Source organism: Calidris pugnax, unplaced genomic scaffold, assembly GCF_001431845.1.
Source record: "Calidris pugnax isolate Ruff unplaced genomic scaffold, ASM143184v1 scaffold292, whole genome shotgun sequence".
Taxonomy (NCBI): Eukaryota; Metazoa; Chordata; class Aves; order Charadriiformes; family Scolopacidae; genus Calidris; species Calidris pugnax.
Genome location: NW_015091082.1, coordinates 582,303 through 608,189, shown reverse-complemented (window position 1 = coordinate 608,189; position 25,887 = coordinate 582,303). Strand labels below are relative to the sequence as shown.

The following is a 25,887-nucleotide window of genomic DNA, read 5'->3' as shown; positions in this document are numbered from 1 at the left end:
AGAAGGCTGTTTTCTAAGTAAATATACCCATCGTGGGGTGCCAGTCAGGCAAGGATCCAAAAATTCAAGGGTCAGGCGCTATTCAATATTTGAATCAGTGCAATAAAACACTGCATAAATATTTAAACTGGCACTCCTGCTCCAAAATACTCTTGGAACGTATTTCAGCCGCTTGCTTTCAAAGTTTGTAACAGACATTCCCTTCTTCCTCCTGTCCTGTGGAACCGCTGAAAAACCCCCATTCCCTGCTCGTCCCACCACATCCGACAGCACTTTCCTGCTTTGTTTTGAATGTGCTGCTTTCAGTCAACAAGTACAAATGGATAAATCTGAGTGAGGAAATCCTCTATCCTTAGCTCTTTATGAGTCCTTGTTCTAAATTCCCCTCCAAAAAAATACAACCCACAACAACCCAAACTCCAGAACACTCTCCATTTTTATGTCTCATTTATAACCCCTGGCTTCAAAAGATAAAGGCTTGGGCTCCATTTTAGCTGTTCTCCCAATGTGGGCTATAAAATAATCTAAGATGCAATTTGTCATTAGACACTTCCAAACCATGGAGAACACATAATATTTGCTTAGATCTGAATATAAATCTCAAGAAGTCAAAGCACAGTCACAAATGCATTTTGATAATCCATGCGGCAATTGAATCTCTTAACTGTTTTAGGTTGACATAGAAAAAAACCCCACCATGCCAGTCATTAATATAAGTTATGATTATGAGATTATAGGGCAACATTTCGCTGTTATTAGTCGCTACCTGGGCTGCCCTGCTCAGCCCCTATTTGTAAACCAGGCAACATTCAGTGAGATGGAAGTTGCTGTGACTGGGGGTAGGAGCGATGCGGACGGGCACTGCCAATACCCCACCTGCCCCCACACTCCGACACTTCAATCCAGGGAACGGCAGCTCTGCTGGACATCTCCACAGTTACACTCAACACTGATCAGCAGAACCCACTATTTCAGCTTCATTTCCCCCTGCTTTTATATCCTGGACCTGTGCCCCAAAACCAGCTAAGTTTCTCTTGAAAAGAAAGTTTAAAGTACTGTTAAAAAGATACTTTAATAACACATTTTAAGAATCACTACGGGGTTTTTTTTGTAATACTATATCCTGGACCTGTGCCCCAAAACCAGCTGAAGTTTCTCTTGAAAAGAAAGTTTAAAGGACTGTTAAAAAGATACTTCAATAACACATTTTAAGAATCACTAAGGGTTTTTTGGTTTTTTTTGTAATAAATACATCTAACTACTGACCACAGAAATTTGACATAGCATCTGATGCCTGCAGAGTTTTGCTTTTCCTACTGGTAGCAATAACTCGTTCAGCAGATGCTTCCAGTAGCACCTATGCAACTCCTTCAAGAGATTAATAGTGAAAACAAACAAAATCCCCAAACCGAAGCAAACCCAAAAAACACAGAACAAAAGACCGCTGGTTCCTTAACAGTTTTAGTTTTGCCGGGCTATCAGAAGTAACAGGGAACTAAATCTTTGGTATTAATGCCAAAGGAAGCTCTGATGCTCGCACAGGTCAGAATGTGCCAGGGTGTATCAAAAGCCACCACTTTCATACGCACGCTCTGAAGGGCAGCTCTGCGCTTGATTCATTGATGCTCACCATGGCCCTGGAAGAGAAGAGTCATCCAAAGGAACCAGCTGTGAGATTGTCAGTCTGAGTAAGCAAGATTTAGACTGCGAAGCCCATACCCATCAAGGAAAGCTGAATTTATTAATACACTGCACTGCTTTCACAAACTGTACTGGAAAGGCCGTACTTCGGCCTTTCAAACCCAGCACTTTTCAGTGCCAGTAGCATCAGAGGAAGAGGTTCCACTCCTGGTGTCACTCCTGATTTGTTCTGAAAGCTAAAAGTTCATTTTTAAAGATGATTAGTCGGTGCTACATGGCAAGTCCAAAGATCTGGTGTTTTAACTATAGCAAACGGTTGTTTCAAGATGAGAAAAAAAATGGAGTAAAATAGATCAATAAGCTCAGGAGTTCTGTTTAAACTCTGAGGTCCTACCTACCCTGCCCAAGAACAAAAGCTCACACGTTTAACAGAACTCCTCAGCTTCCCAAGGAAGTGCATTAACTACACATTCAGCGTACAAAAATAAACTGCAACACTTGCTGAAAAATAAATTGTGAAAGAAACAAAAAGGCCTTTTCTTTAGTCACACGTGACAGTGATTCAATTTCACTGTCTACTGCATGCATTTCATAAGGCAGATAGGTACAGGATACTGGCCATGAGAGTCTTCAATTTATCATTCTGGAACTTCAGTGAGAGAAAGGATGAAATCAAGCAAGCCATTGCCTTTGCCACGAGAAAAAGAGCCTCACTAATGCAAAGGCACAGCCTAATGCAAAGGCACAGCACATGCTCCTCAGTTGTCATGTACAACCAGGTTATAAGTCTTGCACAAGATGCAGTGCAAAAGTGAGCTTTCGCCTGTTTAACTTGCATAAAGTTAATTAAACAGCAGATAAAAGAGTGCCAGTAAAATACATTTCCCTTGTAAGTGGCGGCCATCCTTCTCCTGCATCAGCATCTGAGACTTTCTAAATTCAAAGTTTCCATGGTAAGTGTCAGAGGAAAATTCAGTTTCAAGAAACCAGTTAAACACTTGGCTCCTACAAATGGGAGATACATGTGGCCATGGACTAGTCAAAGAAAATCTTCTGCACAGTGTAGTCAAAGCGTATGGGCTTTAGGGAAACAGGGGAAAAGCTTCCACCATCTTCCTTGGCGTGAGATGGCCATAGCCATCCAGCATGCTTCCAACAAGACAAACCCTAGATTTGCATCTCCCGGTACCAAGGTGCCTTCTTCCCTGTAGATGACACCAACCAGGGGTGCTAAAGGCCAAAGGATCCACCTCAGAGGTCTGCATAAAACCAATGGATTTAGAAACTGCTCCGAGGTGGCAAGATGAACCTGCTTGACCCTTTCTAAATTCAAAGTTTCCATGGTAAGTGTCAGAGGAAAATTCAGTTTCAAGAAACCAGTTAAACACTTGGCTCCTACAAATGGGAGATACATGTGGCCATGGACTAGTCAAAGAAAATCTTCTGCACAGTGTAGTCAAAGCGTATGGGCTTTAGGGAAACAGGGGAAAAGCTTCCACCATCTTCCTTGGCGTGAGATGGCCATAGCCATCCAGCATGCTTCCAACAAGACAAACCCTAGATTTGCATCTCCCGGTACCAAGGTGCCTTCTTCCCTGTAGATGACACCAACCAGGGGTGCTAAAGGCCAAAGGATCCACCTCAGAGGTCTGCATAAAACCAATGGATTTAGAAACTGCTCCGAGGTGGCAAGATGAACCTGCTCTGGATGCACTTCCCACATGCAACATGTTGTGCTGAGCCGTCTCTGCAACGACACGAGTCTTTGAGTTGCACTTCCCACCTTCCTCTCAGGATACGCGGTTTCAAGCAACGTTTGTTGCCAGGATGCATTGCTAATACATAATATATTGGCTGGAAATTAGCATTTCATCTCAGAGAGAGAAAAACGTTACAGGCACTTCTAAAGAGGCAATGAATGCTGAAGGGTTTGAGGAAGAAATCTTGTGAGACAAATAGAGCCAACCTGTAACCAAGAGCAGATAGAGCTATTGAGACAAACAGCTAAATCCTGCCCTTTAAGACAGGCTGCAGATTGAGTCCCCTGATACTCATTTTACTGCTGGAAGGAGATCTCTTCTGCTATTCTGCTGCAAAAGGACATTATTGGTCCACAAGGCTCAGCTTTGGATATTTATGAAAGGGATAACTTCTGACTAAAAAGCAAGACTTGCTTCTTTTTTGCCGGTGATGCTTTGTGAAAGGCATGTCATTTCTGGCGTTCCTGGAGAGGGATGGACTCAGATGTAATATTCCTTCCCCAAATCCAGCATCCCTAAATGTCAGCAAGAACCATCAAAACAAGCCCCAGATTCTTTTCATATGGAGGACTGCTCCGATGACTCAGTGGACCTACCATAGACAAGGGGGCAGGAGAAGGCCTAGAGGTCCCCAGCTGCCTCCTGTCAACTTTCAAATGACACAGCATAAACACATCCTATGTGCTGGAGAGACTCCTCTGAAAGGAAATGCAAAAGGCTCAGACAAAGCAAGCAAAAAGCAAGCAAATACATACAATACCCCGGGGAAAGAAGGAAAGGAGTTAACGATTCTGTGACTGTGACTAACAGGAATGTACGTGAGTAACAAGCTACAGATCAACTCTGAGCCAGAGATTTTACACGAGTCGTTGATGGCGATCCCTTCCCAGCTCAAATCTCCCCCAGTTCCACCCCGAGTGCCTGTTTCCATAATTCACTGAACCATTAGCTTATTAAAAACAGAAACAGTTGAGAAGATGCAAAGTTCTTCCTCGGAAGAAAAAAAAAACCCACCCAAACAACAAGAGAACATTAGAAAAGGTAGACAATAAGGCATCTAAGGGTACAAAACCACAGACAAACAACAAAACATTTAGCCTAGCACATTAACTAATTATATACAGCACTATCATGCACTTCATCCTACCAGCAAATATGAAGCCAAAACATTAACCTCAAGTCAAATAGCAAAACAAAAATAAGAGAAGCCGTATTGATTTGCTCTCTCTGTTGAGTAATCAAGCTTCTTACCATTAGAAATGAGCTGCAAATTTTCTGGATAAGCCATCTCTAGCCTTGGAAAAACTAAATCAAGCTAGACAGGGGCTAAGAAAAGAAATATAGCAAAGTTAGCCCTGTGAAAAATAACAGAGAACACTGTCCAAATTTGCAATTCCACAGCAAGGTGGGTCTCTGCATCCAGCCTCCACCATTCAGCTTCCACGAGGACCTCAAGACCAGCACGGTCTCTTTCGGTCAAGACAATGGTGGGTCTTTTGACTACTGAATTAGTGCTTATTTCAGAATCATTAAAGCCTTTTGGTTTTTGTATCTACTTAGCAGGCAGAGTAAAAGGATTTAAACATGCCATTCTCTGTTATAAGCCTTGGGGCAGGAGAGGAAAGAAATAATGAATGTTTCAGAGTTACTATATGGTAACCATAGCAGGCAAAATCAATTACTGCTAAGAGGATCTGGAGATAACATGCAGGTTCCCACTCATCTATTTGAAATGTGGGTTGTTGTTTTTTTTTTCCCCTTCTCCATTTCCTCCCCCACTTCTCTTCAGAAATGTCTTTTCTCCTACATTAGAACCTGGCCCGAAGAATCCTACTGGTTTGCAAACACATTTAGAGATAAGGATTTGTCATGATACTGTACGGTATCCCCACCTGTGCACTCCCACTTATCTGAGATTAAAATCAAATCCTTCACAGATTGCTGCTCCTGCCTTTCACACCGAGTTTGGCCACACTGAACTTTATTATCAGAGAAACCAAACAATGCTGTGGCTTTATCAAGAACACTGGGTAAAAGCCAGACAGCCACCCTCAAAAGAAAAACTGCAGGATAGATTTGGGAAATTAGCCCAAGTGCGTGTACCCTCTCACGTGCCGTGAGGTGGGAACAGTTTCGTGATGAATAGCATTAAAAAAAGGAACCCAGAAAGAGCCTTAAAAAGCCTATGAAATAAGTGGTCTAGAAAGTGCAGATTCAGAAATCCAGTTCTTACAGGTCTGAGCAACAAGGAAAGGATGTCTGTTTAAATGATGCCAGGCTCAGAACCAATAAAAGGAAATAAATTTTAACACAATCTGTAATTGAATTGTGGAACTTACTACCACAGGAAGACAGCAAGGCCAAAAACATAATGGGATTAAAAACTGACTCAGTATGTATATAGATATTGACAATATCTAGAGCTGCGTTTAACACTAAAATTGTGGAAAGAATTCTTATCCCTCATGCTTCAGGGTTTTAACCAATTTCTAACCTCTAGAGAACAGGGTGAAGCCTAATAAAGCAAGCAGATATCCCCATGAACATCTCTGTCAGTGTTTCTCCTCTGAATTACCCGGTGCTGGGCGTAAGCACATAAAGGCAACTGAATAGATGTGTCCCAAATCCGATCTCATATGACAAATCAACTATGACAAATTTGTTTTCAGCTAAGCCCACCTCTCCGATTCAAGCTTAGGATAGCCAATTGAACCATTCAAAAAAGTTTAATAAAGCTGCTGGAATTGAAATTAAGCACTGCCATGTTTACCCCAGCCTTTGAGCAGCACTGACGGAACGCTAGCAAACCTTCCCTTTCCTCCCTCAAAACCGCCCCACAACAAACACTGAAGATACTACATAATCCAGAAACTGGTGCTTGAAAAGCACAGTCCAACAGGCAATTTTATTCTCTATACAGTTATTTTAAAGCTAAGTATCTCCAACCTTCTCACGCCATTTTTACCAAGCGACAATTAAGCATGCTGTTCCAATTGAGTTAAAAAATTTGTGGCTCAAAATGCTGCCTAAGCAGCTCCTCTCTGGTGGAAGCACCGTGCATCTCGCACGCTTGCTAAGACACAGAGTGGTACAGAAAACCTCCAACTCATCTCCCTGAGCTTCTTTCGGCCATTTCCACGTGCAGGGAAAACCAACATAAACATATTGCAACAACTGGTTTTTGTTTAAACCGGAGTTTGATCATTTAGCTCAAAGTAAGTTTGCACCCAAAATACTGTCAAAGCACAGACCAGAGTAAAGACCGGGCAGAAGGTAATAAATGAATCCAAAATAGGAAAGCAAAGGGAATAAATACCACTGGAGTAAGAAAAAAAATGAGAGTTGAAGAAAGATGAGAAATAGAGGACGGGAAGGAAAACAGAAAGGAGGCAGCGAGAACAGAAATTGTGCCAAAAATCTAAATGCGTGAAGCAAATGCATGTGTCCTTAGTTCCACCCCAAAAGGCTGCAACTTTCTTTCAGGAGCGTATCTTGGCAGGAATAAGAATTCATTTTGACTTCCAAAAGGAAAAGTTAAAAAACATCCATACACACAACCCAAACATTTCTTCTGCAAACTGCCAAATTTTCAGGCTGCCGTTTTGCATGGGGAAGCTTAAAGCGCATCCCCGGTTTGATGCCCAGGCGTTGGGAAACAGTTTACACTCTTGTTAGTTAGTGACTATTTTAAACCAAAGCTTGATAATGGCTAGGATTAAGATTTTGGATGTGGAGTCAAAGTGACTAATTACTCCAGTGGAGAGGAGGGCACGCACAACAATGTACCTGTGGCCTTTCCCAGACTGCTAAATGACGCAAATAGTTCAGTAATAAACCCCGGTGGAATTCATCAGTGGAGTAACACTTTCAAGAGGCCCGAGTAAATTAGGTGGGGGGGCCTTGAAAGGAGGGGAGGGAGTGGAGAGCTGCAGCACCCGCTGGGTTTTCTAATAGATTTGATGAACAGCCTCGCCAGAAAGAGAGTGTCCAGGGTTTTAGGCTGTTTGTGACCACGGGAGTTCAGTGAGACAGTCTGACCTGCCCACGTTACAAACCTCACCCGTGGAAGAGCGATTTGTTCTGTACAGCGCACAGCATCACCTGGAGAGGTTGAAAAAGATGCTCAAGACAATGCTTAAGTAATAAGGACATTAGCAAAAAAACCCTGCACAAACAATAGTTCAGGAGAAAGGTAAAAAACCCACCTCTCTGTCTAAGTTGGCTCCAAGCCACTCCATCCCATTTCAGAAAAGTTCACTGAATATCAGAATTCTTTCTTCCCTATTGCAGTTGGAAAGTTTTTTATTTCAGAAGTAAGAACTGAAAAGCCATACCGACTGAAAGAGCTAAACATTCATTTTTCAATCCCTAACCTACAGCTTAAATCCTTTAGCCCACCACAGCCCTGGGACCAACAGCTTCTGCCACCTGTGAAAAGTCCGCGCAACGAGAAGGGCTTCCCAAAGCCCTGTGTCTCTGGTTCCAAGGACATACCATGGTCCACTCAGAAAAGAATTAGATTACTTCAAAAATAAAGAAATAAATTTATTTTAATAAATAAATAACTTTTTCTTCAAAAAAAACCAAAAAAAACCCCACACTCCAAACTGTGACTTTATGCTACTACTATCCAAAACACCGTTCATATTTTAGGAACCTAATGTACTTTTTTGTTAATTTTTCACATTCCCCCCCCGCTTCAGTGCAGCAAAGACGAACTGCGTTCACTTCTATGTATAACCAGTTCCACTGTTAAATTCCAGCCCTGAAGATCTTTTCTTTCAGAGCTACAATGAAGGTACTGGAAATCTCCAAATCCTCTCCCGTAAAGTCTACACTTTCTTCGTAATGGTTTCAAGATTGATGGAAATATCAATATTTTACAAAACAAAATGGTGTGGCGCTTTGCAAAAAGCTACATTCGAGCACCAAATAAATAAATAAATAAAACCACCTCTTTAGCCCACGTAATTGCTGTATCACATGATACGTGGAGGTGGCACACTGCCAGGCTGCAAGAATTTGCATCTCAGCATCGTTCCTTCTCCCCAGTCTCTCTCGCCACAGAGATGAAACCGCTCTACTCAATTTTTCCAGCCCCGTGAAAATACTAATTCCAATAGTTCATTTGCACATGCTGAGCACACACTGTCTAGGTCAGTCGTCAATACAAGACCTCGGCGAGCGCTAAATTAATGGGATGGCGTGACATGAAGAGGTACCGCGTCGCCAGAAGTGCCGTCCTCCTGGTAAGATGCAACATGGAGCCTGAGAGTCATTAACCATCCCCCAGCACTTCTTGCAATGCTAATGCTGCTCCGAGCAGGGCCTTGGTGAAATTCTGACTCACGTAATCCCATCCCACCAGCCAAGGTTCACTCTAGAGTTTGAGCTACGTGTGGTGTTTTAATGGGTCCTGCGACGCTGAGAGCATCATCGCAGGAGAGGCTGCATTGTGGGTATGTGATCTCCAAACTGCCTTTATACAGTATTTGTCCCTTCACAGGGGTACGAGTTGACATTCAATTCAGCTGGAACAATTTTCATCAAAGGGCAGAGCTAAGCAGCATGAGGAGGAAAAAACGGGGAGGGGGGGAATGAAGTCAAGTGTTACGACCCAAAATCCAGTCTCTGTTTTAAGATGTTTATGATAGATACTTCAAAGATGTTTATTAAAAGTCTACAGTCATACCTACTTGAGATGCAAAGAACATATTTGGATTAAGCAGACAGGAAATGTAAAGTGTGCCAGGACATAGCAGAATTTAAATAGATCAATAAACATAGCTACTGGAACAAGAGTTCTCAATTTTTCCATCTCATGACCTTGCATTAGCATAAAGTTTTGAAATGTCTCTTTCATACTCTCTTTGTTTACCTCTGATTAAGGAGAAAGCCAGATCATGTCTCTCCTCTCTTTTTCCTAACCCCTTAGGGTTAGGAATCCACAATCAGGACCATGATGGACTGGAAGATCACCACAAAATTACTCCAGTTAGCATGCAACCAAGCACACAAAACAAATTTGAAATAATTCAGTATCACAGCGGTCATGGAGTGAGTGCAATCTGGCCAACTGACAAAACACTATACAGTATTCTACATTAAATATGCTACTGTTTGGGTCTTTGGGGGGTGTTTGTGGTTGTTTTCAAGGTAAGGCCAGGGTAATTTAAAACTGCACTACTAAATCACACTAGTAAACCCGTAATGAAAACTAGAGAAAACTCCCGCTTTGATGTAAACTAAGCATGTGAGGGAAAAAGTGACAAGCAAAAAAAATAACACCCCAAAACCCCAACACATTCCCAATGTTTTGGGCTTCTCTTCTCCTCCCTCCCCTTTTCGTACACTGTTCTTAACTCACCTACCTGATCCAAAAGGAGCTGTTTTGGGTGGTGTTTGTTGGTTGTTGGGTTTTTTTTACTTAAAAAACCAAAATTAAACAAAACCCCTCCAAGAAAAAACCCAAAAAACCCACACTGGCTATGAAACAGAGAAGCTTGCGCTCTTAAACCCCATCTCCTCCCAGCCCATGCACCCCTTGGCATTGCCCAGGGTGTTCTCTGATCAGCACAAGCCTCGGTGGGCTCGGGGACAACCTGCTCATTCAGAGACTGGCACTGTCAGGAAGGTGGCAGCCAGGCCACTGAAACCCCAGCTGCCTGGCCAAGGCCACAGGCTGAGGAAGCCCTGGAAAATATCAGCACCCAGCAGAGAGCCACACACAAGCTGCAGGTTTCCTTTAGAGGCGTATGCAAAATTGTTACTTGGTACCTAAAAGAAGGGAGATAAGCAAACACATCAGAGGTGAGATGAGGAAGTTTCTGTAATTTGTATTTCTAAGGTCCACATCCCTTAACTCCGTTTGCTGCATGTCAAGAACTCATTCATTCCACATCACCGCTTTCTTCAATTGCATTAAAACTGCCTCTGGCCACATGTAATTATCCACCAGGATATTTATATTCTTGATTTACATGCCTAAACATATCCATTAAGGGTCAGATCCTGAATGAAATCAGTGAGACAGCCTGGGCAAAGAAAGCAGCAGGGTTAGATACGAGCAGGCGCTAGTAATGGGAGGATAAAAATTACCTCTGAGAACCTTCATGGAGAGGTTATTTTTGGAGCATAAGATTTCTCCAGCTTTTGAAGAATTCACAACTATGACCACAAATAATATTTTTCATTCAAACTGTAGTAATGCAAAGAAACCAACAGCTAACGGCCGACCCTAAAAAAGCCAAGGTGGAAAGTTGTCCTCTTGCATTCAGCGTCCTGGCTCTGCAGTGGTTAAAAGGTCCCCACAGCTGTGCTGGCATCATCGATTAGGGTGAACAAGGAAGCGACAGAAAAATAAAGCCACCTTAATTTCAAGCTCCATTAGAACTGAAGGACTTGGGGGGCGGGGGGGGAGAAATCAATGTTTGGCAAATGGGAAAGGACAAAAATCTGCAAAAGGAAAAACGCATTTTCAGGCTAAGCTAATGCAAACAATGGATGGTGAACAGCACTTGAGGCCGCCCCTTTAAGGTTGTGTCAGCATTTCCATTTATAAACTCTGATTTTAGTTACACTCTAGTAGATTACCACAGGCTTTGGTATTATTCTAGCAGATACCACAAAGTGTATCACAAATGGTAATATAAAATAGCAGGAAGAGCTCACTGGTTGGATAATGCACTGCACCCTTTCGGTACCCGATGGCAGAGGAAGCATTTTTAATACGAGTCATACGTGTACATACACACAAACAGAACATACAGTGCTGGGATCCAGATTGTGCTAACACTAAACCAGAAGCCAAAGCTGCTGGTTTATGATACTCTGAAAAACTTGAAAATATCCCAGATACTTAATTTCAGTCTGCCTCAGTTGCCACTTGGATAGACTGCAGTCTTAACCCTCTGCCCTCATTTAGATAAAAGCTCTTATTTCTGTATCTGGACTTCCAGAGTGATACTCGGCCAATACTCTGAACATCCACACCCAGAAATGAAACCCAAACCCCGGCAGGTAACCTTTAATTTCAGTTCTGCCTAGATCAGAAGGCCAGGGGGAAGCCGGTGTACAAATGAGATAATTCAACGAGATTTTCCTTCAGTGTAATGGAGCCAGGACGTCACCTCAAACTTTCTAAGCATATAAAACAACGTATGGAAGGAGGGCTCATGTCTGTTTCTAGCAGATCTGCACAGAGCTGGCTTCGGCTTTAAAAGTGAGAGCAAACCCACTGCTTCAAGTTACCACCATAAAACTTCAAACCAAGCATACCAGGGAGGGCTACATCTGATCTCACACCAGTGTGATCTGTTCAAACCACAAGGCACACAGTACAGCACATTGTGATGAGTCAGAGCACCTTAGTAAGCATAAATCAGGCCTTGATCCTGTAACTAAGCCCCACCAGGTACCCCAAACACGTTGACTAGAGCAGCACCGAACCTCTCTGACATCCATAGGCAAACCAAAACGTGCACGAGCAGGTCCTGTCTTACATGTCACGACAGCACAGCCTCCCCTCCCTCCCAGGGCTCTGCCACCCGAGAGAGCTCTGCTACGGCAGCGCTCACCAGAAGAGGACATCATATGTTTGCATCTTTAAAGAGCAAAGAAATACCTTTTCTGAACAAAATGTCAGCATTACAGTTAAATGCACATACCCCATCTCTGAGATACCAGCTGGCATGATCAACCCTTTCCTGGGATTTTTAAAAGCCACGAAGAAACGAACAAAAATCCCACCATGCTAAATATGGCATCAAGACTCACTTGACTACCATATTCAATTTCGAAAAGATTTTGCCAAAATAGGGCTTTCTGACAATTTAGAAAAATCTTGATCTTTATAAACTCTTGACATAGGAATTGTTATGAACTGGCTTTGCTGCGAGAAGTGTTTGTTGTGTTGCATGGCATTTAAGAACAGAGTCTTTGAAACGAGAGAGGAAAAATACAAATTCTATAATTTAATGGCAAGCCTAGAATCTTTTTCATAGTCTTCCCGGCCTACTGCTCTAGTGGGAGACATTTCCTGGACTCACAACCCTTTTATGTGCAAGCAATCTACATTTTACAACTGATAAATAATTCAGATAATTAATTGAGCTGCAATTTAGTGCACTTCTTTTTAGTCAGCACTATGGAGTACCATTTAAAAGAGGTTCTGTACAGAAAGTCCCTCTTGCTCGTTAACCCAGGCTGAGACTTCTGTTAAGGTGAATTCCTACATTTGCTTAACACTTTCTGAACGTCTCACATCAGTGTCCTGGGACTTCATGCCCTAGGATGCTGCTCTCTGATTTTTCTTGATGTATTTTACTCTCTCTATAAGAAATTGGGTATTTCCTGCAATTCTCCTTCTGCAGTGCTAACCGTCATTATTTGAGAGATTAGATTCTAGCTTATCTCTCTGTGCTGCCCACATACAGGCTGCTAGAGCAGACCGCAACATAAGAAGGAACGGAGACAATAAGTAAATACTTTAGGTAAGAAAGCTGGAGAAGCTCAAGCAGACTGTCAGAGAAATCACTGGAAGCAAAGGATCTTAATCAAATGATGTTGTAAAGTATGTACGAACCCATAACAACCACCTGCTCAAACTGAAGCTTGAGGGACATCACACATGCAAGAATAATTAAGAGCGTTAAAGAATTTACACATGACAAGCAAGTTTCAGACAGGATTTAAGGCCAAATAAATTTGCCTCAAACTACACAGGCTTGTATGTGTGTTGTGCATCAGGAAAAGATGGGACTGAGAAAGGACAGCTGAGCGTACAATACCGATGGTAATCTGTGAACCAAGTTCATGAAGTATTTGAGGAAAAGGCTTTATTGGTTTAAAAAAAGGGTAATGGTAAGGCTAGAAAGTGTAGGCTGCAGGTTTGATGCAGAACAGAACAGCCCTCCCCAATCCCAAGAGTTAAAGCCTAGTGCAAAGGCATAGCTACATCCAGCCCCCAATCAACAGAAGCGGCCTGAAGAAGCCTTATGAAACTAATTAGCTCGGAAGAATGGGAAGAAGCTTTTGCTGTACATCTTTATCTAAAGCATCAAATAATTTTAAGACCTATTTGGTTAACAGAACTAATTAGAGGATGATCAGCAGTGTCTAACGTGAAGGTCCTCTTAAGTAACTAACACCACAGATTTTGGAAAAACTACCTCTGGAAGGCCAAGATTGTGTCGTCGCTGACTGCACACCAGCACCTCCAGATGAGCGCAGAGACCCGTCCATATTCTAAGCAAGTTATTTTCAGACAACAGGCCTCTGTCGACATCAGCCAGACAGCTTGAGGTGTGACTGCAAATATCCTCAGACAGAGCAGAGGCTGGCAAAACAACCTAAAAACCCTGGCACCTCTTAACTGCAAAACAAGACAGCGGCAAAGCATTTAGAACTGACACTTTACTCGGGTGAGATGGTCTACAACGGAGCACTCTGCCATGCTTCCCACAGCAAGCTGGTTTTAGCTAATTTACTATGTTTTCTACACATGGCCTGCAAAAAAAAAAAAAATTAAAATTCAAAGCACACATGTATTAGGCCTCAGACATGAGTAGTTAGGTTTAAATTAAAGTGATCACTGATTAAATCACCAGTGTTAATCATGATTCAAAAGAGCAAGCAGGGAACTTTGATTTAAATGATTGATTTTAATCCTGTTTTTCATTTGTACTTTTTAGCTGTTTTCCTAAAGGAAGGGCTGAATCTCATTGGCTGATTCGGCCATTTAAGCACATTGATTTGCAATTAACCATCGGTTTCATGCTGAATTTGAAGCTTTTCCTAAACAGGAGGATACAGTTGTATCTATATTCACAATATAAATGTATTTTAAAAGCACAGTATTTATTCAGAATCTTAAACATATTTATTAAGCTTGGAAACAATTTTCCAAGAAGGAGAGATTTCTTATTTACTAGATAACACTTACACATGTGCTTCATGCCACGCTCTACTAGGATGGACTAGAATCCTATGAGAAATAGACCATCTAAAAATGTTCAGTCAATTAAAATGTCTAATATAAAGACAAAAGTAGCCAGCTTGGATTTCAAAATGTTTGCATTCATATTGTCTCCATAAGAGCAAAGAAATCATTAACTTTAGTAGCAAAAAGACAGACTGAAAATGATGGCTAGACACCGAGGCATTTCAGCACCTAAACACGCAAACAGACCAATATTTAAGAAACTTTCAAGAATGCCTACGCAAGATAAGTACCCAGTTCCCACAGTAATCTCCTGGAGTTGAAAACAATGGGTTTCAGATCCCAAATTTGTTTAAGCATGGCTGAAAATCTCTTAAGATATTTTTAAAAAAATAATAATCTCCTCCCACATCCTTCAAGCTTTTCTGGTTAAGAAATATTATCTGTTATTTATTTTTTATTTAAAAAATAAACATGCTTCTTTTTTCCTAAGTAATTTTAATAGTTTATAGTAAGCTTAGTCCATAACTGCCACTAATTCAAACTTAAACACTTCCTTTTTTAAATAAATAAACACATTCTAATGAAAAACATTCAAGTATTGACATGGGTCTTAAAAGAAATATACTAGAGATGAGAAAATATACTGAGATGATCACCAGAATATACCAGAATCACTATATCAAATTATAAGTCCTTGAGAACTGGTGTAATTAAGAAAGAAGAAAGACTTCACGTTTTCATTAGGTAACCAGTAAAACAAAGTAAAATGTGAGTATTACACAGTCCTATCCATTTTCTTGTAAGCCACAAGTCTCAGATCCAAAGAGCCGAGAGCTCCATTGCTTCTAGGCTTGAGAATCGACATAAGATTGCTCTTGAAGCAGAAAGGAAAAACACCAGAAATCAAAAGAGAATTAACAGCAGTAGTAAACCTAAAAAAGGAAAAAAAAGGGAAAAAAAAAAAGAAAAGGAAGAGCTCTTGAAAAAAACTCTAGACAGAACAGGGTCAAGGAAGACATGTACCAAGTTTAACATCACCAATTAGAAGTACACCATCAGAAATTGGAACAAAAGAATAAAATGAGAAAAGACAGAAAGTGAAGAGCACCAGTGCTCTTTTAAAGCTCTCACTATGATCATGCAATAGTCAGTCTCCAGAGCACACTAATTTTTAGTGAAAAAGAGGGGGAAAATCATCCGGGGAGGGTGAGAAAAGACCACCAAATATGCTAGGAACTGCCAGAAAGTGAAGAGGCTCAAAGGCACAAGAAATCCCATCTTGGAGAAACCCATTAGACACTCGGAGTAGTCAGTTCTCACACACACTCCGCGGTCCCAGCCCAAGAGCACCCAAGGCAGCCCCAACGCGCCTCCCTTTCCCTTCTGAAGGTGAGTAGTTTAGGGAATACTACATCTGCAAAAAAGAAGAGCTTACAACTCTTTCGACCCTCCTAACTTAGCCATCTGCCAGTAAGGAGGGAGAATACAAGCTTCCAAATGATTAACCAGCAATTCAGGCTGTTATCATCAACGCAACCCACAACATCCAATCCATAACCAGCTCTTCACTGAGTAATGAAAAGCACAGATGTCTTCGTCATGAAGATACTCTACAAGGCCAGGCAACTATCCTAAAGCAAAAACAGATGGGTCACGTTAATTTCTAAGACACTTGGAGAGACTGATCTACAGGAAAATCTAGAAGATTCTTTCAATCAGACATAACAAAAGGTCTCAAAACTACGAGGGAGAGGTATCTGTGCAATTTAGGCTTCCAAAGCCAACAAAGACAGGTCCAAAAAGGCAGTAAGTATGTACCAAGTTCCTCTTGACTTCAGAAAGAGTTTGGAACCTAAAGTACTTCTGCCAATATGACACTTAATGCTGCTTCTGATGGCTCACTCAAGCATCCTTCATCAACGAAAGCAGCATCTCTCCTCTGTACCTCCTCTAGCCAGCGAATTAAACACACAGCAAGACTATTGCCGCAAGAAATGGGCCTTAGAAGAGCTTTGAGCCACAGCACAGGAACGGCAGTTACAAGGGCAGTGTTAATTCACACAGCAGAAATGCCCCTACCTGGATGTCAGTGTCCTTCACAGGTTCAAGAGGCTCAAATGTAGTGGCTGCACTCAGGCTCTCCAGTCGCTGAGAAATGTGAGATATATCGAGCCCTCTAGACCCGAGAAGAACAGACCTATAAGGAAGCAATTGTACAGGTATGAAATTAGTATTGAACAGACAGAACTCTAAACCCAAATTCATTGAGAACTGAGGTCAGCAGCAGGCCATGTAGGGACAGTGCTCCCAGCTGTGTTAGGAAAACTGCATAAAACCCAATGTTTGAAACGCCCTGCGTGTACATCTAACCATCTCAGCCCTGCTCAACACTATCTGCTGTCCCTCTGCAGTACTGCACAGCTGCCAACTCCTGCCACATAGACAAATTCCACAGCATGGTGGTAAATGTCTTCAGCAGCAGCCAGAACGAGGTACTGTACTGTTGGACTCCAGTACCCGAAATTAGGAATGGCAGCTCCTCAGATAAATCCTTCAATGGCTATATTAATTAGCAGTGCTCCATACTTACGCCTTAACGTCTGCGGTCTCCTGGGACGTGCGGGTCAGGGTGCGGGACCGCAGGCGCTCCCCGGCCTGCTGGATCTCCTGGAGGTTGCGCTCTACGTGAGGGAGCTCAGAGATACCTTCTGTCTCGGCTGCCAGCTGTTCCGCCTGCTGGAGAAGCTCTCCGAAGCCTTCAGTATCCATCTCTGTCGCAGGTTTCACCCAAGATGCACAGAAACCTTCAGAAAAAGAGAGAAAATCCTGGCTGAGCTGTGAACAGGATACCTGTTCTGAAGAGCAGGTCTTCTAGAGCAGGATACTCTTCTGTCCATCCTCCCCAAGCGCTAAACATCAAGGAACTAATTTCACGTGGTCTCAGAGAGCTTTGCCTCCCAGGACTATGTTCTTAAGGCACATCTATGGACCTGTCAGAAGCACAGATGATGCTGCAGGGACGCAGATGCCATCTGACAAGCTCATCTATTGCTGTGATACAAAGGACAGTGAAAGCGGAGAAGTACCTGTGAAGAATTTGGTGTTAATTTAGCTATAAACTACTTGTATAGGCATAAATATAAGTAGTTTGGAGAGCTGGACTCAATAATCCTTATGGGTCCCTTCCAACTCACAGAATCACAGAATCACAGAATCTTCTAGGTTGGAAGGGACCTTAAAGATCATCTTGTCCAACCATCAACCTGACTGACAAAAATAGACACCCACACAACAAACAAGGAGCATCATCACTAAACCAGACCTCCCAGCACTACATCAACCCGTCTTTTGAACACCTCCAGGGATGGGGCCTCAACCACCTCCCTGGGCAGCCCATTCCAATGCCTGAGAACCCTTTCAGTGAAAAAATTTTTCCTAATATCCAGCCTGAACCTACCCCGGCGCAACTTGAACTCAAGATATTCTATGATTCTTTATTTCTATACGTTATAAATGGAGACATATAGATATGCCTGCATAGGTATATATGCATATGAAGGCTAAAAACACACGTAACTTATAAACATGAGGTTAAATTAACAGCAAAACAGACGAGCATGTACATGTACATAGACAGCCATAACTAGCCCTCTATTAAAATGTCTTAATCCATACGTCAGGGATGCTTGGGATAGATGTGGGGAAAAAATACAGCTGCAACAATGTCCACATCAATGAAACATGAAACCCAAACCCTCAACTTCAGGCACCAAATCCATGATCAGCTCCATGCTCCAAGCATCTGGCACCTCTGTAAAGCCAAAGAAATCCTAGAAATCTAGTCTTGCTAATCGGTGCTACAGACGTAGGAATCTCCAGGCCAATCTCTCTCTCAGAGCACTTGCACCCTAACCCAAAGTGCTGGGGATCAAGTAAGACAAACCAAATCTCAAGCATTAACTCCAGCTCTTTATCATTTACCCAAAAGTAAAAATCAATGGAGACTACTGGCTTCAAGGGAGCCCCCCCAAGAGGAAAACGGGGCACTTTTTACAAACCAAAAAGAGCCTGCAATTCAAGTATTTCTTGGTATCCCTCAACCATACCAAAGCAATTTACTGGTACAATTTTAATACTCCTCACATTCTCAGCCTGACCACCATGACCAAGTACAACCACCAGCGGCAATGGCAGTGCTTTTGTCTGTCTGGACAAGTGATTTAAAAGCACCGCATGCTGATTCATTCAGACGTAGGCAATTAGAGAGAAACTGATCCCCACTGCCCGGGTGCCAGGACAAACCCTAGCAGGCGGCATCCAGGAATGGAGAATTGCACAATTCCCCACCCACTTCTGGAAAGCTGGGAGCTGCTCAGGGAGCCAGCCATCGTATTCACCCTGACTCGCTAATCGGGGGAGATAGCGGAGACCGGATTTGTTTGAAGAGATTAAGGTGTCACTGCAATGGAGGGGGACGGGGAGGGGGTGGGAATAAGCAGTTTCGTGCCCTGCAATGCAGCACAGAACATCTTCCCAGTGCTTACTTGCGATAACTCCGGTGCACCCCTGCCAGAAGCAGCCTCTGTTGGCAGACACCCACCAGCCCAGCCACACTCCCACACAGTTAGGAACCCATCAGATCCTCCGGGAGCAGTGACTGCAGGAACAGCACAGGCTCCAGCTTGATTTGATCCGATCCGGTCCACTTCCTTTTTTCATTACCAATGAGATAAAAAGCCGGGAGCGTAAGAAAGCACTAACTTCTCAGAGCAGCGAAACCAAAAGCACGGAGAACCAGCGCACTATAAAACTGCTCCCAGACCTGCACTTTTTAGCCATAAAACTCCACATCAATACCATATGAGGTCTGTCACGCAAATTTGCCAACATAGGAGAATTGCAACAACTCCGTGAGATTGGGTTGAAGTCAGCAAATATAGAATAAACTAATTATTTTGGAGCAAGTTAAACTACCTCTGATTATAACCAAGCCGTGGAAATGACAGCTCACAACTAGAGAGCCAACACCAAACGGGTTTTTCTAAGCCACAGAATTCAACCATCTAGACCAAGGAACGGCACGAACAACTTTGTCTCCACCCTGACAGGATTTGCTGCATTCAGGAGACTGCAGTGTGACTCTCAGTGCTGCCGCGCGAGGGGGAAACCGCTGCCACAGTAACGAGCGGAGCGAGGGCAGGTTTTCATGTCTGGCTGGGGAAGGAGCAGCAGCTGACACCTAAGGGCAAAGAAAATACATCAGATATTAAACTAACTTCTGTGAAACCTGATAGACCTTGGGCTAAAAGCCAGGGCTGAGAAGGCTCTCCTGTAAAACAACTTTGATGAGTCATCAATAGAAGCTGCTGCATCAGACTACTATTCCCTTAAACCCCAGTTTAATGTTGCCCCAACATTTAAAACCACAAATAAACGCTACACATTGTACAAGTTGACTAGATTTAAGCCAAAAAGAGACTTGAAGAGATGATGACAGGTTTCTTAAGCCTATTGGGACCAATTATAAATGATGATTTATTACCTAAAAACTCCTCAAGAACGCTGCAATGCTATCTAATGAAGAACACTGGAGCTATTTTACTCCAAATGTGGCCACAATGAATGTTTTACTGTACAAGCTTCAGAAAGTCACAAAGCTGAAATACTGCAATGCGTGCACAAGCGTCTGTTGTACTTCACATACTGACAGGCTTTGTGTCATCTAATTAATTAACTTTACGAAACAGGCTAAAAAATTTAGATTTTTCCCAGTGCTTTGAAAAAAGAAAGGAGGAAGACTTCACGGGTGGGGGGGTGGGGGGGGAAGGAAATCTTCCTTCAGCTGATGGACCAAGACAGTTCCACAAGGTGCAAAGAGATTCTTCAAAATAGGAAACGGAAAGGAAGAAATCCAGCGTTGCCCCCTGGCAGAGGCTCCTGCCCCAGAGTGCTCAAGAGATTCAGTCTGACGAGTCAGCATCAGCTTCTTTCGGAAGGAAGGCACAAGAGCACACGAGTAAGAGAGAGCAGGCAATTCTTTACTTGCTGCAGCTGAGATCTGAGGCAAAAGTGCTTTTTCGACAGGCTCCAAGCCTGGGCTGCTCCAGATAGTGTAACAGCTTCTGTCTGCTAAGCTCAACATGAATAAGTAAAAGGCCTGTTCTGCAGGCCTGGGGAATTCTGTATGAAGAGCAGCAGTAACACCTAGCTCTCGCCCGGCGCTTTGCGTAAGCAGGCACCCAGACATTTCAGAGAGGAAATCAGCAGCCTTATCCCCACCTTACAGACAGGGAAACTGCTTCAGAAATGCAGAGATGGAAATCAAAGAGCAGGTGGCCAAATTTGTGTGTGTGTGTTTGTTTTTAAAGGAAAGCAAGACAGCATTTATAGGATATTAGTTACACACAGAAATAAGTTCCCTTCTAATGATGCAGATGCTCTGTCCCTGGGGCTTGTTAAGAGTAGGACAGGCATAAAGCAGAAATGGTGCAGACCTACTGGCCACCCACCAGGAGCAGACACACATCATTGGGGTCAGCCCTTGAGGTCCCTTCCTGCCTTATCTTTCCACGCTCCACCAGTGGAAGCGACCAAGTACAATCCGAATATCTGCTGCACATTTTCAGCAGATCCCCCTCCAGTATGTAAAGCACAATAATAAGTGTTTAATCTAGCAAAGGGAAAACTTCTGTACCCTAGCTACGCTAAAAACATGAAATCAGGATAGGGCAGCTTAAAAACAAACACCTAAAAGCTCCAAGCTAAACTTGGTACTCCATCTGGTACAACAGCCTGTTCCCCCAGCAACAAAAGGCTGATGCAGGAAAATCCAGAACAGGCCACACAACAATTTTCCAAAGTTATTGTTTCATTTACCACCCACTAGTTAATCCTCCTCCGCCTCCCATAAAGACTTTCTGTCCTGTATGTTTTGTCCTTCATCGTATCAGTAGGTAGGCATGCAGAAGTAAAATCTTTTTATGATCTCAAAGAGCTCTTACAGTACATATGTTGAACAAAAACGGCTTCTCAAAGTTTTAAGGGTGAGAACATTCAGTTATTTGCTCTTGCACTGTGAAAAAGGACAAACAACGGCACATGACTCTTCTCTGTCCTGCTCATTATTTAACCTGGAACCGAACAGTAGGCATTTTAAATGATTTCTTCCAATATATGCTATCACGCATTTGTCAACACTGCCTTTTATCTGCCATCTGACTTTGAAGTTCCTCACAGAGGTCTCAAGTCTCCACTATCCTGAACAGCTGATTCGGCTGGCAGTTCTGCCATCTCATCACTCCCCCTCTTTTCCGAAAACTCGGTACTTGTTTTAATCACCTGAGGGTCACCCAACTCAGCGGGGCGCTGACTGTCACAGGGCGGCAAACTGATCCTCAAGAGAGCGAGCATTTAGTTTGGTATTTGAAATTCCTTACATGAAAACCCAGATCCCCCCCCCTTACTGAATTTCCTGTGATGTTTTCACAACAGAAACATTATGGTTTCAGATGGCAGAATCACAAGCAATTTTTTAAGCTTTTCCTATTTCCTACTCCTCGTTTTCCCAAAGAGTAGGACACACAACATAAGCAACTCCTCGTTTTCCCAAAGAGTAGGACACACTTTTAGACACACAACATAAGCGAGCAGCAGTAAAACATGCAGGAACTGGCTTTTCTTTGTCACCCTCACCTTAGTTGTCCGTGACCTAACTACCGTCCCATAAGATGGCAGGACAGATTGAAGGAGCCCTTGGACTTTAATTCAACCCCTTCCACTCACTGTTAATATATTCCGGTTTGGAACAACGTTGGGACACAGACAGCACCCAGCAAACCCCAGTAGTTGCTAATTAAATATCGACACCCAGTGCACCCACAGATCAAGGTTTAACACAAAGGCAGCTCAACATCATGTCACAGAAGTTTGGCTGTTGCCCGCGGCTGGGACCAAACAGTGACAGTTAGACATACTTTGTACACTTTATGATAGCTCTAGAAAAATCAAAACCATAACACGGACTAAATCTTGCTTAGGAGAGACTATCAAATAGCACTCTTCAGGTTCAGAAATAGAGTTCTGCACCGGAGATGCTCTGTAAGAAATCCTTATTGTCACTTTCTCCTGTTTTGCACAAGAAACCAGCACTGCTGTTGGTAGAGAGGACTTGTGAGCTGGGGTAAGGGGAAAGGGCTAAGCATCATTCTCATCCAAGGATAGTCTGAAGGGTCCACGTTAAGCATTTAAAGATAGATATCCTGTCCCGCATCAGACTTACTAACCTGAAAAACACAAGTCCCAAGTATCATGTATGGTTTCTTCTACATATATGCTACCTTCTTGATTCTAAAGTCTTCTATATCCTGCCAGACATATGAAAGCAATGCTTAGCAACCACACGGGCCTACCAAAACCGCTCTAAAAGAGAAGCTGAGCCAGGGACAGGGTAGAGAACACTGTGCCCCTCATGAGCTCCCACCACCAGGTACCTAGCAGCAGGTACTCTTCCTCCAGTCAGGATGGTGGTGAGGAATTCTCCCCTCCCCGCAGCTGAAACAGAGAGGCCAAATCACACACATACAGAGACCTGCTTGGCTAACACCATTCATACAGAATCACAGAATTACATGGGGTTGGAAGGGACCTCTGGAGATCATCCAGTCCAACCCCCTGCCAAAGCAGGGCCACCCAGAGCAGGTCCCACAGGAACGTGTCCAGGTGGGGTTTGAATGTCTCCAGAGAAGGAGACTCCATCACCTCCCTGGGCAGCCTCTGCCAGGGCTCTGCCACCCTCACAGCAAAGAAGCTCCTCCTCATGTTTAGGTGGAACTTCTTATACAATGAGTTTCTGCTTCCTGAAACAGCAACACAGCACCTCGGTCAAACGCCAAGCTCCCCCTCTACAGCTGGGCTTTGCACTGCCTCCCAGCACAGCCCAGCTCGGGTGAAGACACCACTCCTCGCATGCACAGAGCCAGCCCTGCTGCTTCAAAGCGGGTTACTTTTCAGGCAGAGGTAGACAGAACCCCCAGAGGAGCCCCAGAAAGGTCCACGGGGAGGCCTGCGAGTGCACCCCACCTAACCTCCCACCGCAGCGGCCTTGCTTTTTGCGGGGGGGCTCTTCAGAGAGGGCCAGGGGCTGCTCACGCCCTGCCTCAGGCAGCCGCCTCCCTGAAGGGGCTCTCCTCGGGGAAGGCCCCACCGCAGAGCCGTGCCGGCGCCCACAGAGAGGGAGCCGCAGGCTGGAGCGGGACGGCTGCCGGGGGCTGGGGACCCGGCGGATGATAGTTTAGAAGCCGCCGCAGCCCGCAGAGGGAGGGGAAGCCATGACAGGCCCGCGAGGCGCCCTCACCTGCCCGCCGCTCCGGCCGCCGCGCCTGCCCTCCCCGCGCCGCGCGCCCCTATTGGCCGCCCTCGCCCCCTGACCCGCGCTCCTACTGGCCCAGCTGCTGCGCCTGCCCGCGCCGCGCACTCCCATTGGCCCAGCCGCCCCCCATCCCCGCGCGCCGGCTCCCGCCCCCTCTCGACAACAGCTTTATTGAGGCGCTGGGAAGCGGACATTGACAGTGTGTTGGGGGGGCGGTTTCCAGAGGTCGCAGGTTCGAGGCCGCCCTCCGCCTTCTCCGCACCACGTGCACTTCGGTAGCTGTGAAATCACACAAGAAAGAAGAAAAATACGGAAAAAAACAAAGCGCAGGGAGGGTTTCCTCTCTCTCCCTTGATAATCACCGCCAACTCATGCTGACAAACCCTGTCCAAGAGCTGATTCCTCAAAGGTAAAGTGAGCATAAGGAATTCGTCTCGCTTTCCCCCCCCTCCTCCTCCTGTGGACAAATGCACCAGCAAACAAACCCACAACCAGCAGGAGCTTTCTCCATCACCAGTGGAAGGGTCTCTGGAAGGTGCACAGGGATACACTGCATTTCATCCTCTACCCCACACGATGGCAGAGGAGCCAGACATCAGTGCCAGCCTTACACTTGAGTGTTACGTTTGAGGAACCCACCACAATTTATTGTCATTTAGACAATTATTCTCTCAGTTAATGACCCCTCCCCACCCAGGAGGGGCTGTCAGGAAAAAAAAAACCAAAACCACACACAAGGAAAGCTGAGGGTTGAGATATAAACAGATTTAATGGACTAAGACATTAATGATCAACATTATAATAATAAGAAGCAATATTGAGTCTGATACAGCTACAAAATACACAAGGACTATCCCCAGCCCATTCCATCAGCAGGAAGCTGTGTGCTACAGCAGGGGACAGCGAGCATGGGACACTGAGTGCTGCAGCTTACTGCTGAGGAGAACCCTAGCACCATGGTCCAGCTGCAGAAACCTGCTCAGATCACTGTGTGCGGGCACGGGGGGACAGGTAAAAGCTCTGCCCACCTTCGAGAGCTGCTGTGCAGCCCCATCACCCTGCTCTTGGGCTGGGGTCGTGTCCCACAAGCCATCAGTTCTCGCAGCAAAGGGGCACCACAGGCTGGTGGGACAGAGGGATGGCCAAGAGAGATGGTTGAGGTGAATGGAGAGGAGCCGTGGTGGATGTGGCCACGGAGAGCCGGGGGCAAGAAGCCTTGGTGTGAGCTGACCACCCGCCTCTCCAGCCATCCCCTTCACTGGTGGCTCCTGAGAAGGTCCTGCCGGAGGAGCTGACACCCACAGTCCTCCAAGGGTCACCTCCCACCTGCGTCCTCCCAGGAGAGCCTCTGCTCAGGGCACAGCTGGGGAAGGAAAGAGCCCCTTGGCAGCAGAAATCTGTGAAACCACAAAGAAATCACACATTTTTAAGCAAAACCAACATGCCTGGGGGAAAAGAACAAAACCCAAGAAAATGGGGTAAGAACAGATATCCCTTCTCCAAGGAGAAATTCCTATTTCCTTGGAATTCTCCAAGGAAAAGAAACAACCAGCTCTGACTCAGAGGCTCCAGCGTCCCCACAAATACTTGGATGTCCCTGAGCTTCTTCACCCAGAGCACCCCCGCCCTGGACACCAGCCCCTGGGGACAAGGGGGTCCCCCCCCAAGACAGAGCCCATTCCCCTACGGCACAGGGGCACCAGCATCGCCACTGGAGGTTTTGAGGCTTCTCCACCCTGAAAGCAGCAGGACTTTTCTCCCAGCTGCCTGGTGGGACATCCCAACCTATCTCACACGGAGTTATACGGCACATCCCAGCTACCCCAGGGAGGGGGACAGCCCGGTGGCACCGGGCCACCTCCCCTCTCCTTTGGGCACTCACCTCATTGGGAAGGAGGGGAACCAGTGAGCTGGAAAAGGAAAATAAATCTCCAGATCCCAGCAGCTCTTCCAAAGGCGATTTCAGGGGCGTAATTCAGGCTTTGGAGCTTCCCATGGTGGACCAGGCGCTGCTGTAAGCGGCTTAATACCATAATGCACATTTTTCAGCTCAAAACATCTGGCCCCTCTCCAGCCTGCCTTACAAAAGCAAAGCTCCCCTAGCCCACTGGGCAAGCCAGTAGAAATTAACCCCCCAACCATCCCTCCCCCTGCCTACCTAGCCTGGGGGGGGGCCC

The 25,887-nt window shown here is 44.6% G+C and overlaps 1 protein-coding gene across 2 annotated transcripts in view; it reads right to left on the bottom strand.

Moving 5' to 3' along the window:
• Nucleotides 1-23,740, bottom strand: part of NUP93 (nucleoporin 93kDa) — an 85,960-nt gene extending 62,220 nt beyond the window's left edge. Inside the window, exons 1-3 of one of the 2 annotated variants that reach the window (XM_014957391.1) lie at nucleotides 23,696-23,740; nucleotides 16,934-17,147; nucleotides 16,423-16,540 (exon numbers count right to left, since the gene is read on the bottom strand). In XM_014957391.1, the coding sequence (XP_014812877.1) occupies nucleotides 16,423-16,540; nucleotides 16,934-17,112 (297 nt within the window). In that variant the 5' untranslated portion in view covers nucleotides 17,113-17,147; nucleotides 23,696-23,740. The remainder of the gene's footprint in view (nucleotides 1-16,422; nucleotides 16,541-16,933; nucleotides 17,148-23,695) is intronic. The other variant, XM_014957392.1, reaches the window with a different exon arrangement.
• Between the last annotated feature and the right edge of the window lie 2,147 nt (nucleotides 23,741-25,887).